The 21,050-nt window shown below is 39.2% G+C and overlaps 1 protein-coding gene across 2 annotated transcripts in view; it reads left to right on the top strand.

Annotated features, from left to right (window-relative positions):
* The window catches only part of LOC126482365 (cell surface glycoprotein 1-like), a 1,103,416-nt gene that overhangs the window by 565,576 nt on the left and 516,790 nt on the right, over window positions 1-21,050 (top strand). The window contains exon 3 of one of the 2 annotated variants that reach the window (XM_050106449.1): window positions 6,494-6,567. In XM_050106449.1, the coding sequence (XP_049962406.1) occupies window positions 6,494-6,567 (74 nt within the window). Of the gene's footprint in view, window positions 1-6,493; window positions 6,568-6,661; window positions 6,734-21,050 lie in introns of those variants that run through there. The other variant, XM_050106451.1, reaches the window with a different exon arrangement.

The raw sequence follows: 21,050 nt of genomic DNA, 5'->3' as shown, positions 1-21,050 counted from the left end.
GTATCTGTTGAGAGGCCAGACAAACGTGTGGTTCATGAAGAGGGGCAGCAGCCTTTTCAGTAGTTGCAAGGGCAACAGTCTGGATGATTGACCAATCTGGCCTTGTAACACTAACCAAAACGGCCTTACTGTGCTGGTACTGCGAACGGATGAAAGCAAGGGGAAACTACGGCAGTAATTTTTTCCGAGGGCATGCAGCTTTACTGTATGGTTAAATGATGATGGCGTCCTCTTGGGTAAAATATTCTGGAGGTAAAATAGTCCCCCATTCAGATCTCCGGGCAGGGACTACTCAAGAGGATGTCGTTATCAGGAGAAAGAAAACTGGCGTTCTACGGATCGGAGTGAGGAATGTCAGATCCCTTAATCGGGCAGATATGTTAGAATATTTAAAAAGGGAAATGGGTAGGTTTAAGTTAGATATAGTGGGAATTAGTGAAGTTCGGTGGCAGGAGGAACAAGACTTCTGGTGAGGTGACTACAGGGTTATAAACACAAAATCAAATAAGGGTAATGCAGGAGTAGGTTTAATAATGAATAGGAAAATAGGGATAAGGGTAAGCTACTACAAACAGCATAGTGAACGCACTATTGTGGCCAAGTTAGATACGAAGCCCACGCCTACTACAGTAGTACAAGTTTATATGCCAACTAGCTCTGCAAATGACGAAGAAATTGAAGAAATATATGATGAAATAAAAGAAATTATTCAGATAGTGAAGGGTGACGAAAACTTATTAGTCATGGGTGACTGGAATTCGGTAGTAGGAAATGAAAGAGGAATCCGCCTAGTTGAATTTTGCACAGAGCACAACTTAACCATAGCTAACACTTGGTTCAAGAATCATAAAAGAAGGCTGTATACATGGAAGAAGCCTAGAGATACTGACAGGTTTCAGATAGATTATCTAATGGTAAGACAGAGATTTAGGAACCAGGGTTTAAATTGTAAGACATTTCCAGTGGCAGATGTGGACTCTGACCACAATCTATTGGTTATGACCTGTAGATTAAAACTGAAGAAACTGCAAAAAGGTGGGAATTTAAGGAGATGGGACCTGGATAAACCGAAAGAACCAGAAGTTGTACAGAGTTTCAGGGAGAGCATAAGGGGAAAATTGACAGGAATGGGGGAAAGAAATACAGTAGAAGAAGAATGGGTAGCTTTGAGGGATGAAGTAGTGAAGGCAGCAGAGGATCAAGTACGTAAAAAGACGAGGGCTAGTAGAAATCCTTGGGTAACAGAAGATATATTGAATTTAATTGATGAAAGGAGAACATATAAAAATGCAGTAAATGAAGCAGGCAAAAAGGAATACAAACGTCTCAAAAATGAGATCGACAGGAAGTGCAAAATGGCTAAGCAGGGATGGCTAGAGGACAAATGTAAGGATGTAGAGGCTTATCTCACTAGGGATAAGATAGATACTGCCTACAGGAAAATTAAAGAGACCTTTGGATATAAGAGAACCACTTGCATGAATATCAAGAGCTCAGATGGAAAGAAGAGAAAGGTGGAAGGACTATATAGAAGGTCTATACAAGGGCGATCTACTTGAGGACAATATTTTGGAAATTGAAGAGGATGTAGATGAAGATGAAATGGGAGATAAGATACTGCGTGAAGAGTTTGACAGAGCACTGAAAGACCTGAGTCGAAACAAGGCCCCCACAGTAGACAACATTCCATTGGAACTACTGACGGCCTTGGGAGAGCCAGTCCTGACAAAACTCTACCATCTGGTGAGCAAGATGTATGAAACAGGCGAAATACCCTCAGACTTCAAGAAGAATATAATAATTCCAATCCCAAAGAAAGCAGGTGTTGACAGATGTGAAAATTACCGAACTATCAGTTTAATAAGTCACAGCTGCAAAATACTAACGCGAATTCTTTACAGATGAATGGAAAAACTAGTAGAAGCCGACCTCGGGGAAGATCAGTTTGGATTCCGTAGAAATGTTGGAACACGTGAGGCAATACTGACCCTACGACTCATCTTAGAAGCTAGATTAAGGAAGGGCAAACCTACGTTTATAGCATTTGTATACTTAGAGAAAGCTTTTGACAATGTTGACTGGAATACTCTCTTTCAAATTCTGAAGGTGGCAGGGGAAAAAACAGGGAGCGAAAGGCTATTTACAATTTGTAGAGAAACCAGATGGCAGTAATAAGAATCGAGGGGCATGAAAGGGAAGCAGTGGTTGGGAAGGGAGTGAGACAGGGGTGTAGCCTATCCCTGATGTTGTTCAATCTGTATATTGAGCAAGCAGTGAAGGAAACAAAAGAAAAATTCGGAGTAGGTATTAAAATCCATGGAGAAGAAGTAAAAACTTTGAGGTTCACCGATGCCATTGTAATTCTGTCAGAGACAGCAAAGGACTTGGAAGAGCAGTTGAACGGAATGGATAGTATCTTGAAGGGGGGATATAGGATGAGCATCAACAAAGGCAAAACGAGGCTAATGGAATGTAGTGGAATTAAGTCGGGTGATGCTGAGGGAATTAGATTAGGAAATGAGACACTTAAAGTAGTAAAGGAGTTTGGCTATTTGGGGAGCAAAATAACTGATGATGGTCGAAGTAGAGAGGATATTAAATGTAGACTGACAATGGCAAGGAAAGCGTTTCTGAAGAAGAGAAATTTGTTAACATCGAGTATAGATTTAAGTGTGAGGAAGTCATTTCTGCAAGTATTTGTATGGAGTGTAGCCATGTATGGTAGTGAAACATGGACGATAAATAGTTTCGACAAGAAGAGAATAGAAGCTTTCGAAATGTGGTGCTACAGATGAATACTGAAGATTAGATGGGTAGATCACGTAAATAATGAGAAGGTATTGAATAGGATTGGGGAGAAGAGAAGTTTGTGGCACAACTTAACTAGAAGAAGGGATCGGTTGCTAGGACTTGTTCTGAGGCATCAAGGGATCACCAATTTAGTATAGGAGCGCAGCGTGGAGGGTAAAAATCGTAGAGGGAGACCAAGAGATGAATACACTAAGCAGATTCAGAAGGATGTAGGTTGCAGTAGGTACTGGGAGATGAAGAGGCTTGTACAGGATACAGTAGCATGGAGAGCTGCATCAAACCTGTCTCAGGACTGAAGACCACAACAACAACAAAATGGAAGTATCTCTTGTAAAGTGAAGCGAAATCGACTCTTGCACTAGAAAAAATTAATAATTCCAGCTAAAGTGCGTGAGGACAATTTGAACTACATCATTTTTCATTGTTTCTGCACCATCTAAACACAGTACATGACGTTTTGTACAAAGCATTTGCCTCTAAGTTGGATAGAAATGAAGAAAACGTGTTCTGTGTAACGTTTCACAAACAGAAAGCTACAATAATCAGTCTCTTAAGGCAGCTGCCCGGATATTTCCTTTCGAAAGGAAATGGCTAATTTCCATCCCCATTCTTCTTCAATACGTTTGTGCTAAGTCTCCAACAATCCCCTCAACGATGGGACGTTAAACTCGAATTTCCTTTTAGTACCCTGAGTAGCTATTGCTAGATCAGGAAGTGACGTAGTCAGGTGCTTATAGATGTGCACAAATACGAGTATCAAAATCCACGCTGTCTGGAATGTGTTCCGCAGCCGTTAAATAACGCATCGCGGAGAATTCTTACAGGTATCATGATCTTCTTTAAGGTTACACTCTGAGGCATTCTACATCCAGGAAAACAGTTTGAATTCTTGAACTTTTTCATCCAATCACACGAAGACAATTCTATGGATGTTGCAAACTGTAATATCTTCCTAAGATTGCCTATCCTTTCCAAGACAGATAATTATTATTTCGTGCCGAACGTGAACTCCGAGAACGGCTTCGTAAACAAAAGAGTGGTGTAGTCATAAAATGAACGAATAATCCTAGTGGAGGCCACTAGAGCATGCGCTAGACCTCTCTCCATCAGATATTTTCGCGTAATAATTTAAAATAGTAATGTTTCTTCACTGTCATGAGCATGGGTCCATAGCGCATACTTCGAAGACCTCTTTTGCTTACTTGTTATCCTGGATCCAAGTGAGGTTGTTCCATGTGTTACTTGGGCTGTGGTATGTTCCAATGTAGGAAGACAATTAGCCTTCATGTCCTATAGTAGCCGACGTTCAATTCGAACGTCAGAAGTACGTTTAGCTCTACAGCGTCACAGTACTGTCATTATGCGACGGGCGTTCATTAACTAATGCAACACACTTTTTCTGAAAGTAGGTTGGTTTTATTGGGGATTCCATTACTCTACGTTATTCCCAACTCTATTGGCTACAAAACTCCATTTTTCAACATAATCAGCGCTCAATATGGCGGCGTTACGTCATCTTTCCTGGAGGGCCTGTATGTACCACCTGCTGGTCGACCTCGGTGCCAACATCTTGCTGAATCAATAACCTCCCCATCATCCATGTACTGCTTCACGCGAAGTGCATACTCTATTGGGTCAAACAGATGCAAGTCGGAAGGTACGAAATCCGGGTTGTAAGGAAGATGACGAGGACCGGTCCATTGTTGAGATAATGACAGACGCCTTGCACGCCGTATCACCGTGCTTTTGTTCACTGCCAGGTCTCCGTAGACATCCTGCAAGCGCCTATGAGTATCTGTGATTCTGTGGTTTACCACCAAAAGAAACTCAATGACTGCTCTTTGATTGGAAGGCACCTCCGTTACAAAATCATTTCGAAGGCTACGTATAGCGCCGTCACCCATCGAAACCTCATGAAACTATAGGGGCTGAAGCGGAAATAATCCACAAGGTCCCAAAATAAGTTCTGCATTTTTTCAACGGGAATTGGCCGAGTAAAAGGAAAATGTGTTGGGTTACGTACTGAACGCCCCTCTTACATTCACGACATTCTTCTATGGTACAGTGAATGCTTTCACACTTGGTTATTTCGAAATATACTGCTCCATTAGCCCCCAGGCCCAAGATTTCTGTTACAAACTCAGACAAATCACTTAGTTAATCCAGCAGTGGACAAGATGTGCACAGGCAGTCCCATTGTACATCACGTAACGTTACCCTGGAATGTGAGTAAGCAGTGTACATTTTGTGAGCCTCCATTATATGCTCATAAATTTGGTTGAAGGCCATGGAGGCACTTCACACTTTGTAACTATTTTGCTACGTATACATGTGCCTCGATACTGATTGAGTATTCACCTACAATCGAACTATATTTCCATCAAATGTTCCTTTCCAAAATAAAATGAGTTACGATATCCATTGAACATTTGTAATATATGCAAACAATTGATGTGAATCGGACCTTTATGTTATAAATATTTAGTTGTTAAACTCCTCCTAACTGTTATAGAGTGAAAGATTGAAATAAATTTTCTCTGCTCCTGTCTGTAGTTTTCACAGGTGAGTTCAGTGGTTGACGCAAAACTCCAGATACGAGCTTGAAGTTGCTTTTGATTTTTCCTCGAAGTTGTTGAGCCATTATAACAATAATAAATGAACGTCCTGCATATCTGATGACTGCATAACGTTAGTAAATATCTTCACAGTTTCTCATTTGGATTAGAAAACAGTAGTATCGCAGTGATATAATGCCTGTTTCGAGCCATGTTTAAGAGCAGAATATAATCGTTTCGCAAGTGTTTGTTCATGCGTTTCTAATAACGTTGCACTATTTTTTTCACAATTAGTGACAATGTAACCCTTTAGCAGAGCATACAGCTACAACTTTGCCACGGAGTCATATTCACTCATGGAGCTATTGTAGTTGTCAGCTAGAAAACGTGTAATTTGTTCCTAGAATTTTGTTTAAAGCTAAACAGAAACTTTGTTAACATACTTGTGTGCATTAACAAAGACTAACAAATTTTTCTGTCATTCCAGATAATCGCAGAGGTGTTCGCATTCTGTATCATTAAAGTGCGTGGACAACATAATGAAGGTGATCGCCACGGAGTTTCAGAGCCAAGCGACTTTGCCACTGGAAGTGATTCGGGCTTTAGACGACACAGTGAAAAAGTACCTGAAGACTATTACATTTCTAAGCACATCAATCAACAAGATCTCCAGGGAGCAAGTGATGATATAGCTCCCCATTTCATCAACCATATTGTCAAAACTTCGCACTCCAGTTCATATGGCCCATCTGTAATCTTAGACAGGAGTGCTAGATTGGTTCCTATAGCACCAAACGTACGGCCCCTTCCTGACAATCCCAATCTGAGACCTGTACCCTCTAACCCTAACCTTCATCCCATACCCTCAAGTCCCATTGGTAGTGTGATCCCTTCAGACCCAAACTTAAAAGCAATACCTTCAGATCCAAATCTTAGGCCTATACCCTCTGACCCTAGCTTGCATCCCATACCCTCAGATCCCAATGTCCAGCCAATCCCCTCAGATCCAAATTTAAAACCTGTTCCTTCAGATGACAATCTTAGACCTATACCTACTGACCCTAATCTCCGCCCCATACCGTCAGATCCGAATTTAAAACCCATACCTTCAGGTCCCAACCTTAGACCTATACCCTCTGACCCTAACCTCCATCCCTTACCATCAAATCCCAATGTCCGTCCGATCCCTTCAGATCCAAACCTAAAACCGATACTTTCAGACCACAATCTTAGACTTATACCATCTGACCCTAATCTTCCTCCAATACCCTCAGATCTCAATGCCCAGCCTCTACCTTCAGATCCAAACTTAAGGCCCATCAGTTGAGGTCCTGATGTATGACTAGTTTTTTCAGATTCAAATGTAAAATTAGTCGTCCCCTATCCCAGTGACTTATTAATCTCTAAATATCCAAATTCAAAGTTCATGTCCTTCCACTGTAATATTATATAAATATACCTTTGCCCTCATCGCTCCACATCCCATATTGAGGCCTGTAGCCACAATTCTTACGAAGGACCAAGTTCATTAGCTCCCTGCGTCCATTCTACACCCTCAAGCCAGTATACCTGACCTTTACACTCTATTGCCCATGTTCGTCCATGATTTAGTGACTTCAAAAATTACTGCGTTCTATGTAGAATATTTTGAACTGTGTGACACTTTGAATATTTTCAGAAATGTTGTGTAATGTACCACATAAATAATTTTAACTTTATGCCGTTTAAACAATGCTTGTGTAAATATTTTATTACACACCTCACCTTGAGGACAATATTGTGGAAATGGAAGAGGATGTAGATGAAGTTGAAATGGGAGATAAGATACTGCGTGAAGAGTTTGACAGAGCACTGAAAGACCTGAGTCGAAACAAGGCCCCAGGAGTAGACAACATTCCATTAGAACTACTGATGGCCTTGGGAGAGCCAGTCATGACGAAACTCTACCATCTGCTGAGCAAGATGTATGAGACAGGCGAAATACCCACAGACTTCAAGAAGAATATAATAATTCCAATCCCAAAGAAAGCAGGTGTTGCCAGGTGTGAAAATTACCGAACTATCAGTTTAATAAGTCACAGCTGCAAAATACTAACACGAATTCTTTACAGACGAATGGAAAAACTGGTAGAAGCGGACCTCGGGGAAGATCAGTTTGGATTCCGTAGAAATGTTGGAACACGTGAGGCAATACTAACCTTACGACTTATCTTAGAAGAAAGATTAAGAAAAGGCAAACCTACGTTTCTAGCATTTGTAGACTTAGAGAAAGCTTTTGACAACGTTAACTGGAATACTCTCTTTCAAATTCTGAAGGTGGCAGGGGTAAAATACAGGGAGCGAAAGGCTATTTACAATTTGTACAGAAACCAGATGGCAGTTATAAGGGTCGAGGGGCATGAATGGGAAGCAGTGGTTGGGAAAGGAGTGAGACAGGTTTGTAGCCTCTCCCCGATGTTATTCAATCTGTATATTGAGCACGCAGTAAAGGAAACAAAAGAAAAATTTGGAGTACATATTAAAATTCATGGAGAAGAAGTAAAAACTTTGAGGTTCGCCGATGACATTGTAATTCTGTCAGAGACAGCAAAGGACTTGGAAGAGCAGTTGAACGGAATGGACAGTGTCTTGAAAGGAGGATATAAGATGAACATCAACAAAAGCAAAACGAGGATAATGGAATGTAGTCAAATTAAATCGGGTGATGCTGAGGGTATTAGATTAGGAAATGAGACACTTAAAGTAGTAAAGGAGTTTTGCTATTTAGGGAGTAAAATAACTGATGATGGGCGAAGTAGAGAGGATATAAAACGTAGACTGGCAATGGCAAGGAAATCGTTTCTGAAGAAGAGAAATTTGTTAACATCGAGTATAGATTTAAGTGTCAGGAAGTCGTTTCTTTTCCTTGAATACAGTTTAAGGTATTAGTGCAGGCCTGCCAAATAACGCTCTACGAGCGCGAGTGCTCCGAATGTGCTCCCAGGCACAACAGTGACTTAGGCTGAGGAGGAAGAACAAAGTGAAGGCTGCTGCCAGTCGCTATTTGAGCAAAACATTCGCCTTCTCAGACGCCAATCAGTTTTCTGACAATACTACTTACGTTAAATTTCATTTACGTTCTACTCCAGGAATACTGCGGCATCTATGCACTTGTCTAAAAATGAAATGTGGAGAAGCCACATCGTTCAGTGCCGAATGGGAATTGCCTTACTTTTTGTATCGTTTAAAGACCATGAAAAGTGCTTTAATATTCCATCGCACTGCTATAGGCTGGATAAACACTTACTAGAACATTATGACACCAACCAGAAAGTCGATACGATGCACTTGTCTTCTGACTGAAACCTCACCTTAGAAAAATTTATGAATGACGCTGCTGGAAAAACTCTTATGTTATTAGCTCAGATGGTAGAGCACTTGCCCGCGAAAGGCAAAGGTCCCGAGCTTGAGTCTCGGTCGGGCACACAGTTTTAATCTGCCAGGAAGTTTCTTACGTTATTTGATTTTCAAACAGCTGAGCAAAACTGAACGTACTCAGACATTTCTCTCTATACTTATTCTGATCATCACTAAACTGATACACAATATTTTTGGCGCAACGCAATCTGACTTTCAATAATCCCTACAAATGAATGGCCCTGACTAACAACAATAACCTATACCTTTCATGAATCACTAACCTCACAAAAATCTTCGTAACTCGAATTACTCAATACAGCGAGCGCCACTACTGCCAGCTAAATAAAGGTTTCTGACTACTGAAGGTTCTAACTACTGATAGACATAGCTAGCAAATGAAAGATTTTGATAGAGAGCAAACAATGTATTTACCTTAATAGTGTTCAAAAGTCATAATATATATATATATCAGTCCATGATATCCAATATTACAAATTTACTCTTTCTGATGGACACACGTCCAGATCTGCCGCTCTCAAAATTCCACCATCTCTCTCCCCACATCCACCACTGCTGGCGGCTCACCTCCAACTGCGCAACGCTACGCGCTGTTAACAGCCAACTGCCCAACACTACAATAGCCAACAACAACGCAAACCAGCCACAGACTGCACACAGCACAGCCAGTGATTTTCAAACAGAGCGCTACGTGGAGTTACCAATTAAAAAAACCTATACAGCCTACTTACAGTGTTTAAAAGACAGTGATAAAATGTCACCTTAAGACCAATATCTTCGACTGCACAAAGACAAGTCACTGAAGTTATTTCAATGTTTGGTTCAATACAGGTGTTTTTCCCCCATGAAATTGACAACGTCTCACCAGTGTTCAGGTTTAGCAGATTTTAATCTGCGTAACTCCATGTGTTTGACCACATCACGAACCATAGTCCACGACATATTACATATTACAAACGAAAATTTTTAAACGTAATAACTTGATATTAAATGCCTATAGGTAAAGCTTTTTGTAGTTCCTCTCACTGTATTAGCACTACCTAATGTATACTTCTTTAATCAAGTAATAAAAGTTATTGTTTTGGCAGAAAAGAAAAAGTTGAAATTAAATACGTGTGATAAAATCTGCTTGTGAAAGTATGATGCAGATTTCGCTCTTAGAAACTGTTGTACCATGTAGAAAACACGTCTTCCTAAGTTTCCTGCGTGTGCAGCCTTCAGCATATAGGCGTCGCAACGCACACCCGCTAGGAATAGCACAGTGGCGAGGAAAGCCGGAGTGCTGACCAGAATTGGCTGCGTTCGTGGAGCGCAAATCTTGGCCTGCCTTAGCGTATTTCCCTGAATACTTGCACCACATTTGAATCAGAATCAGTAACATTCCTGTGCTCTTTCTCGTGTCTTGAAGTGCAACCCCCCTACGGTTGTAAAAATCGTCAAACACTATGATTATATTTTTTCGCTCTATATTATATCATTCCATCCTTTTCAGTCACCACGTTATTAGTGGGACAGGATGCTTTGTTCCTAAGATAATGATCTCCTCTCAACATCACGGTGCAAGCTGGCACCCCACCCACGTCTCTGAGGCAATTGCGTGTGGTACATTCAAGGTCAGGATGCAACCCAAAACATGTCAACTGTCCCCTCCTTGGTCACCCATCCACTGTGCAGGTTCTAAGACCAAAACGAAGGTCACCTTTCCCCCACTGACCTAGGTCAATAGGAAGATTTACAAGAGGCAAGAAATCATATCTTCCTTATCTTTTTATGCCAATAAGATTAGTTATAACAAATTTCCCGTCTTCCCCTTTCATTTATATTCCAGTCAAGTGAATTTTTGTCATTCTTTGTCTGTTCACTGTAGTGGACGGATCATTGCAGAGATTTGCCACTGTCCCCTAGGCACAATAAAAATAATCTTCACAGTTAAATGCAAACATTATTAAAGCCTTGCTCTCATTACTACAATTTACTGCTACTTAGAGTTTTGTGAGTGTTTGCTCTAATTTGTTACAATAGTGCCGATTTGCTCCCAATATTCAAAAAACCCACTTTTAACGTCTTTTCAAGAATAATATTATGTAATTTACACAGATGTACCCTGTTTAAGAAATATCACAGTGTAACATTTAAACAAATACACTCTTGCCGCTTTCAGCCACCCCCATGAACCCACTCATGCTCCTAAGCTATATTTAGATAAGTCTGTTGCTGCAGTTTGTTGTAAATTAACCCATTTTCCCCAGAATTCCACAAATACCCACTTTTCAAGAAGGCACCCATAGATATAAAGCTTTTAATGTTTAACAATTACCACCACTGTGCATTATATAAACAAATAATCAATTTCTGCATGCCAAGTCCACGAGGGACTTATCCATGCATCATTAATGTGTTAAAAAGCAATAACATCACTATAAGGTTGCCTTACAAAGATATGACACCAAAGGATAAAGTAGGCTCATTAAAAACAGTAGAAAAAATCCTAGTAGTATTATTTCTACAGGCACAACACATTGATAAATTGCACAGTAAACCATTTTCCCATCATTGAATGGGGATGGTAGATAAATCCTCTTTATTTAAAATACCTCGTTAAAAAATAGCATGCTCCAAATAGCAAGGGTGAAGTTAGGGTCAAATGGGCTTCATAGGTCCACAACATGTCAGACAACCAATTGTCCTTTTCCCCCATTTTTTGAAGTGCTCACACAGCATACATTCTCTGCATCACAGAACTGATGGATAACAGTTTATGAGGAAACGGGACTTTGAGGATACACCTTAGTGATCTCTAAACAGTAGTGCAATAGTGGTGGTGTGATATGTGACTTCACGAGCACTACCTTACCATGTGGGCATGAGCCTGCTAAAGTCTCCATTCCTTCCAGAACTGTCCAAGTAGCAGTAGCACTTCTGTCTCATTGTCCACTATAGGGCTGCTCTTCTGAACATTCCATGGCTTCAGAATTTGAGATAATTATTTTCACAGTGATCCTTATTGCATGAGCTTTACACACTGGACTACCCTTCTTTTGCTAATATTAAGCTTAAGTGATTGATTCTCTATTCTGATGATAAAGCTTTGGTAACCATGCCTTTTCTGGCAAAGTCTACATGACATGATTGCTGGTACATGTGACTCCCTCTCTCACTATAGCTCATAAAAAACAATTCTCATTCAGTGTCACTGATCTGTTGCTGTCCAGTACCATATGTTGGTCAGTTTTTACACTTGTGTTTAGTTTCAGTAAAACCTTACGTCATTTCAGGCATTGTATCAAGTATCACCTCTCTACTTACACTATTCAGTGAATTAGTGCATTTTCATATGTTAACATGACTTTTTGGTCATCCTGTATATTAATGTATGGGTGAAATCAGCAATAACATCCTAAGCCTTCTGAGCACTTTTGGTGTGTCACAAATGGTAAGCACTGCTACTAGGATATCAAAAGTTCAGTGTCAGTTTTAGACCAGATAGCACAGGGAAAACTGTAAAGTATTTATAAGAGACCTTGGCCATTCTGATCATTACTGTCAAATGATAAAGATAAAGGCACCCTTTATAAAACCTTTAAAACAGCAGGCCTACAAAAAGATTATCTTTGAATGTAAAATACATACTTTTCATAGGGCACTAGCAACTAAAACCTGGAATGAAGTATATATGGAAAACATTGTGGGTGTTAAGTTCCTTAATTTTTCACACTGTCTAAATTAATTGATGAGGAGGCTTTTTGAAAAGTAGCCACTTCTGCAGCAGAAGCTAAAGAAAACAGACTTACAGCTGCAGGTTTTAGAAAGTCCTCCCAGACACTTAAATTTCTCAGTTCTCTACAAAGTCACTACATTAATCCACAGTTCCTTGGTTATTATCAAAGGTACATAAAAATATATAGGAGATTACTGCTTGCTCCCAAACAATAATGCCAAATCAAAGCAAAGTAGTATGGGATGACATAAAACAAGAATCTGGGAAATGCAGACACAACTATAACAACATACAAACCGAAGATGGTCGTAGAGTAATGGAACACATTCATGGATTGGCAAATTTTGTAAATGATTATTTCTCTGGCGTTGTAGTGAAGCTGCAACAAAATCTTTTTAAAACACGTGTAGCATCCACAATGGCTTACATGGTAAAATGATGCTGCTTCCTACAACAGAGTTTGGATGTCAGGAAGACTACACAGAAATTAAAAAATAAGGAGTTGGCAGATATATGTGAAGTTAAAGTCTCTGTTCTAAAGGCATGCATAGAGAGCAAACAGCTTCCATTAACAACTGAAGCAAATGAGCCCTGCAGTTCAGATATTTCACCAGAGTATCTAGAGCATGCACAAGTTGAGCTCTTCCTAAAGGAAGGTAATGCAAAGAGTATTGAAATCAACAGGCCAGATTCGTAAATGACGTGAATAGATACAACCTTATAATGAAGCACAGTTAAATTTCCAAAGAGGAGAAGTATAGTATCAATCACTACAGGTTTCACAAAAATGTTACGTGAAACTCTTGGCAAGGATGACTGTTTTACAGACACGTCTGTAGCATTGTCCAAGGCTTTTGACACCACTGTTTATCATAATATACTGTCAAACATGCTAGAAACACTACGTGTAATGGGAATAGCAAATGAGTATTTCCAGTCTTGCATAGAGTGACTTCAAACATCTGACGAAAATTTTTTAGTAAAGCATTTGCCAGGTTACAAGCATATAGGTGCCCCTCAGTGTAGCGCATTGGCTCCAACTCTATTCATAATATATATAAATAATTTTACAGACAATATCAGATACAGATAAAAATTTCTCCTTGCGGATGAAAGCAACATCACAGTCACTGTTAAAACACCAAAGCTCCTATTAGAGAAAGTTAATGAAATTCACAGGGATAGCTACAATTGCACAGGATGTAGTAAATTAATATTGGACATAAAGAAAACAAACAGTATGCACTTCAGCGCAAAGAGTGAACACAATTCTGTCACATTACACACAGATGAAAAATTTATAGACTGTGCAACAAATACCAAATTTTTGGGGCATTATTGATTGTCAATTAACATGGACTGAACATACAAAGATGCAGGTAAGAAGCAAGTCATTATAATCTTTTGCTCTTACAGTTCTAGCATTAGTTTGCAACAGCTGATGTCCTAATACTACATACACTCATTTACTAGTCACAGTATTCTTTTCTGGAGATCCAAGGCTCAAAACATGGGTAAAATTTTTAAGTGCAGAATAGGGGAAATAAGAGTAATAACCAGAAGCAGTAGTCAGCCCTACCTTAAGGAACTGTTACAAAATACTGGTATCCTTACTCAGCAGGTGAGTACATCTACTAACTGTATTATATGTCAGGGAAAATATTACTAAGCATTTTACAAATACCTGTATGCATAAATACATAATCATGGATCAAGAGCCAATCAGGATTTAAATTTACAGAAAGGAAAAAAAAGAAAAAAAAAAACAAGAAGATCAAAATGACATTTTCTATCAGGGAATAAAACTGTATAATAAATTTCCTGATGAGTTGAAAAAGTTAGTGACATACACTTTGTATAAATGAAGCACTTTTTTCGCTTGTTCACAAAGCTCATTGCTATTATATGACCTAGGTTTCTGTTTATATATCCATTTTCTAGAAAATGGTGCTCCCAAAGATGGAGATAAACACATCAACTACCATATTTAATCTGTTGCTTCTTCCTCAAACTGTAAAAGTCACTTCTGTTGACAACTGAGACACAGCTATGTTTGTGTTCTAGAACATTCATTAGGACTCCATTTACAACAAGTATGAATAAACGTAAATGGGTGTAGACATACTTGCACAGGAGTGGGAACTTTTGTCATTATCTATTTATGAATGATGGCACCAAGGTTCTTGTCCTATGTTGAGGTTGTAACATTGTCTGAAAGAGGTGAATAATTGAACGGTTTCCTCATCCAGTAGTAAATGTGAGGACTGCACACTTGTTATTTATTTTCTAATGTTTCTAATTGGGTGAGCTTTGCAGCCTTCCATTCCATGTGTAGGACTTGTGCATATTCTGGTATTACATACTAGCTGTACCCAGCCATGCTTTGCTGTGGCCCAATCTGCTTAAATGGAAAAGAAAGAAAAGAAAAAGCACACATTGCTAAAATGTGTGGAAATGGAATATATGTCCTAACCTCCTTTTCTCCCTTGTTACCATCCATCTCTGCGTTTCCCTTTCCATCTCCTCCTCTTTCCCCCTTTTCTGTCCACCACCTCCTCCCCCTCACTCTGTCCACCTTCTCCTCCCCCCCCTCTCTCTCTCATTCCACCACCACCTTCCCCCCCCCCCCCCCCCCATCGCCATCTGTCCTCTACTGGTCCCCTCTCCATCTTCTCCTGCCCCCTCCCTCTGTCCATCTCCTCCTTCCCATTTTCTTTGTCCATTTCTTCCCATCCCTCCGTCCATACCCTCTTCCCCCTCTCCCTGACCTTGAGCCTTGTTTATTGTATTTGGGAATTGAGATTCTGTAGTGGTATTCTAACCGTAAAACAGTAATCCATGACTGCAACTATTGTGCATGTAATTGATTATCACAGTAACATACAAAAATTTGAAGTAAGTCACAAAGGTATAGTTGGGATCTTTTGTAACCATATTTCCCTATTATATATTACATGTATATATTTAGCAACGAAAACAATCAATTTTTGACAAAGTAATTTAATTGGATGGATAAAAAATCTACTCGCAAAGCGGCAGCAGAACACACACATAGAAGGTGGTTGTAATTAGGCAAGCTTTTAGAGCCAGTCACTCCTTCTTCAGGCAGAAGGTTTGAAGGGAAGGAAGAGGGGTGAAGGAAAAGGACTGGAGAGGCCTGGGAAAAGAGGTAGATTTTGGGAAAGTCACCCAGAAATTTTTTTAAGAAATAGGTACCACATTTTGTCACAGTCTCAAAGCAATCCATGGAAAACTTTTGAAGATTTGAGAGTTTTTCCTTCAAAGCAATCCCTGCGATAAGTCTCCCCTGAACCCCAGTTCTGGGTGACTTTCCTGAAATCTACCCCTTTTCCTAGATCTCTCCAGTCCTTTTCCTTCACCCCTCTTCCTTTCCCTTCAATTCTTCTGCTTGAAGTAGGAGCCAGTGACTCTGAAAGCTTGCCTGCTCGGTGAGCAGATATATATATAGGGTGTACATAAAGTCCAGGAACACATTCAATTATTTATTGCAAAAGAAATAAACATTGTAGAGATGGCATAAATATTGCATTTTGAAGAGGAACTATGAAAGTTGGTTTTGCAAACATTCGATATGCAAACCATGAGTGACTTACCAGACCGCAATACGGTAACTGAATTCTTGCCATACCTGTCCCAGCATAGCATCATCAACTGTGGCAGTCACTTCCCGTATTTTCTCCCAGAGCTCTGCTACATTGCATGGTAGAGGCAGTACATACACCAGATCTTTAATGTGTCCCCATAGAAAAAAGTCACACATAGTGAGATCTGGTGATCGGGGAGGCCATTTCATGAAATAGCTGTGCCTTTCTGTAGCACAGCCCATCCATTGTTGTGGCAGCTCCATGTTCAGGTACACACAAACTTCATGATGAAAATGGGTGCAGCTCCATCTTGCTGAAAGATGAACGTAGAGTCCAAATGCATTTGAGGCATCAGCCATTACTGCAGCATGTCCAAGTAGGAATATCCAGTGACAGTGCTCTCGGCAAGGTGCTCTCGCACCTGAACTCACCATGCTAGCAACTAGTGCTGACTATCGGCAAATTAACAAACTATGCTAACGTGGTAAAAAAAAAAAAAAAAAAAAAAAAAAAAAAATTATATCAAGGTTTCTCTTCAAAATTGCATATGTACGGTATCCGTACAGTGTTTGGTTCTTGTGCAATAAATAATTGAAAGTGTTCTCGGACTTCATGTACACCCTGTATTTTAATATTATACGTATAAAAGTATACATCCCACATGGGAAAAATATATCTAAAAACAAAGATGATGCAACTTACCAAACGAAAGCGTTGGTATGTTGATAGAGAAACTAACAAACACAAACACACACACAAAATTCAAGCTTTCGCAACCCACGGTTGCTTCATCAGGAAAGAGGGAAGGAGAGGGAAAGACAAAAGGATGTGGGTTTTAAGGGGGAGGGTAAGGAGTCATTCCATTCCAATCCCGGGAGCGGAAAGACTTAACTTAGGGGGAAAAAAGGGCAGGTATACACACGCACACACACACATATCCATCCGAACATATACAGACACAAACAGACATATATGATGTATGTCTGCTTGTGTCTGTATATGTGCGGATGGATATGTGTGTGTGTGTGTGTGTGTGTGCGTGTGTATACCTGCCCTTTTTTCCCCCTAAGGGAGAAAAAGGGACAGGTAACCACTTGCACACACACACACACACACACACACACACACACACACACACACACACACACACACACACACACACACACACACACATATCCATCCGCACATATACAGACACAAACAGACATATATGATGTATGTCTGCTTGTGTCTGGATATGTGCGGATGGATATGTGTGTGTGTGTGTGTGTGTGTGTGTGTGTGTGTGTGTGTGCAAGTGTATACCTGTCCCTTTTTCTCCCTAAGGTAAGTCTTTCCGCTCCCAGGATTGGAATGACTCCTTACCCTCTCCCTTAAAACCCACATCCTTTCATCTTTCCCTCTCCTTCCCTCTTTACTGATGAAGCAACCATGGGTTGTGAAAGCTTGAATTTTGTGTGTGTGTTTTGTGTTTGTTAGTGTCTCTATCAACATACCAACTCTTTCGTTTTGTAAGTTACATCATCTTTGTTTATAGATGTATAAACGTATACACATATTGAAGAAATAGGTACCACACTGTGACATTTTCAATTCAATACATGAAAAACTTTTGGAGATTTGAGATAATGAACGTCTACATTTGTACTTATACAGAAACTGTGAATGCCAATAACCATAAATCTCTAAAAGTTTTGGACTGAATGTTTTAAAATTTTGACACAATATTGTTGTATTGGAACACATGTGATTTTATATACCAGTTTCTTACCATATGAAATATATAATTTCATATAAATTTAATAATACAGAACATTATTACATAAAATCTTAAAAAGTTTTATTTAAAGAAATAGGTACTTAAACACATGCCTCTATTAGAACCCAACATGTGTCAAAGTTCCAAAGCAATTGGTCAACACCTTTCAGATATTAATGATTTTGAACAAACTGACATCTACATTTTTATGTATATGGATTTGTGATTTCATTATAAGCAGTATTTGCCCAATACAGCATGCCTGACATTCTTGGAAAATAATCTAAGAAAGCCCACTTTTCATGATTGGTTGTTTATCTTTTGACCTGAAGAAACATCTACCTGATGTTTGCAGTACACAAAAAACACAGAGAAACCTTTTGTCTTTGAAATTTTGCTTATCCTATTAGAAATTTTACCTATAAATGGTAAACTGCACCATTTCCTTTCCGGTCTATGTACATTGCTTACTTGGTACAGTAGGGATATGGCTTGCTTTTTTGGCTTTTTATTGAGACTGTTGTCAATCATGTTGGATTTAAATTCATTATTCGTAGCTATTGCTTTTGTTGTTTTAGGTTCCTGGTCATAGTCTTCTTGTAATATAGGCATAGAAAAGAGATGGTAGCTCCTGAGGTGGAGTGCTGAATGTATGTAGGCTATTAAATGTTGAGAGGAAGCTCAGATGCATGTGTCAGTAAAGGAGTCTTTCTGGTAAAGTTTAAATTTGTAGCTACTGTTTTCTATGTGTAAGTCAGTGTCTAGGAAATTAATGGAGGAATCCCATAACTCCATACTGATCTTTATGTTAGTATGCCACTGGTTTATGCTTTCCAAGAACTTCTGGAGTTTTCTAGTGGTACCTTTCCAAATACAGAGAATATCACTGATATCTGTGCACCAATACACAACATGTTTTGCCAGTGTTTCACCCTTAAGAATATCAGTCTCCACCTTTTCCCTTAATATAAAGGTGAACCCATTTTGAGACCATCTGCTTGCTTATAATGGTTCCCTAGAAAGCAGAAACAGTTTTGATTTGAATCACATTTTACTGTATGATATACAGCTGTTGTTCTAGATTAATGTTGAGTAACCAGAATGATTGTGACACAATATGTATACAGTCTTTCACATGAATGCTTGACAAAAAGCTGTGTACATTAAGAGAGACTAATTTGCTTTTGTTGAGATGTTAACAACTGGTAACTTGTTTACCAAATCTAAACTGTTCTTAATGCTGTATTTCTCTTTGAAGTATTCTTCAAAGGAATCTTAGGGTCCCATAGCAGTATGGCGTTCCCAAACTTGTCATGATACTAAGTACAGGAACTTAAAAGACACCCTCCAGAATATTAGCTCAGGAGCACAGTCAAATATAAGTTGCAGTGTGACCTATTAGAGTAGGTTTCAAATCTGTTACAGTGATACTCATTTTTAGTATGTTTTGTGGGTGCTGCAATAATTGTATGAAACTGAAGTTAACATATGGCATAACATTGATCACTCAGATTGTTTTGTTGATGGAGATTGGTTAGGTGATTGCACAGATCATAAGTATACATCAGACCATATGATTAAGTAATTTGTAAATGCAGTATTTTGGAAGTCTAAGAAACAAGGAAGCGTTACCAAATAATCTACTTTTGCTTAGTACGTAACATTGTCAGAAGTTGTCACTCAGATTAAGAAAATTCTAGACAGTTTTGAGTACTTTTTATGCAAAGTCAGATGAGCCACTTAAAGTACATGAAGAAAATTCAGGAACAGTCAGTATTGCTAGACATGTTAACTTTGTCCGCAGCTCATGGTTGTGCGGTAGCGTTCTCACTTCCCACGCCTGGGTTCCCGGGTTCGACTTCCGGCGGGGTCAGGGATTTTCTCTGCCTCGTGATGACTGGGTGTTGTGTGATGTCCTTAGGTTAGTTAGGTTTAAGTAGTTCTAAGTTCTAGGGGACTGATGACCATAGCTGTTAAGTCCCATAGTGCTCAGAGCCATTTTTTATGTTAACTTTACTAAAATTTCAAAGTATATTGAAGTATATCACCATTTTGTGAATGAAATTACAGACATTTATAAAGTACATTCAGAAAACAATGTAGCAGCCATTCTAACAAATATTTGAGCAAGGATAAATTTATAAAATTTCAAGAAATACTTAATGTAATTTGACTGCAACATAAATATGTTGGAATGTGGCACAATTATATCAGTAGCATCTACAGGGTTGAGAGGACTCTCAACAGTGAGTACATATGTGTGTACAACAGTCGGGCAGTTCTGTTCTGTGTGTATGTTCACTACGTAAAGATAAATGTACATTTTGTTTGCCTAGTCACTAATAAATAGTTTAAACAATAACGTCCTGTTACTCTCCTGAGTACGACATCTCACTCACAATATGGGGGAGGATGCTACCTAGGTTTTCCAGGCAGACTGAAGGGAGGATCTGAAGTTGCGTATGACACATGGTACACATGTTGTGGTCCTGGAATCAGTTTTCTATATGTACTAAAGGGAGCAGAAAGGGCGTAGCAGCATGTTCATCATCCTGCAGTCAGAAGCACATGTTCATAGTGTGAGCAGTGACAGTGCAGAGAGATGTGATGAAACTATTTTTCATATTACAAATTATCTAGTGGAAACTGTGTATGAACTAAAGAATATTGTACAATAGGGGTAGGGTAAATGGATGAGACAGTATAGTTGTTACGACACAGTTTCTTGTAATCGGGAGAATGGTGTTTTTTCTCTGTCTGGCCATCCTGATTGTAGATCTCCAAAGTTTTCCTAACCAACTTCAGGAAAATGTTGAGATGGTTCCTTCATCAAGGACATGGCTGACCACCTGTTTTCTCCTCATAAAGTTCACTTATGTATTCTGTGTGTATGTGAATTTTTTTGAGTTATTTATTTTTATGGTATTATGGTGGCTACTTATTTATAAATATTTATGAGTGCATTTGTACTGCATTACAGGGACCATATGAACAACAAACATGGACAGAGACTTTTTTTATTAGCTCTCATGCAATCAATGTAATAAACCTCATTTGGTAATTTCAGTAAGTACTAATCGACTATTTCCTTTGTATGTCTTACGTTGAAGTAAATGCTTGTTAGCCTCTAAATGTAACTATCAAATCTGAAATGAAAAATTTAAAAATGTTCCTCATATGACAAA

Source organism: Schistocerca serialis, chromosome 5 (assembly GCF_023864345.2).
Source record: "Schistocerca serialis cubense isolate TAMUIC-IGC-003099 chromosome 5, iqSchSeri2.2, whole genome shotgun sequence".
Classification (NCBI taxonomy): domain Eukaryota; kingdom Metazoa; phylum Arthropoda; class Insecta; order Orthoptera; family Acrididae; genus Schistocerca; species Schistocerca serialis.
This window is presented reverse-complemented; position numbering and strand designations above follow the sequence as displayed.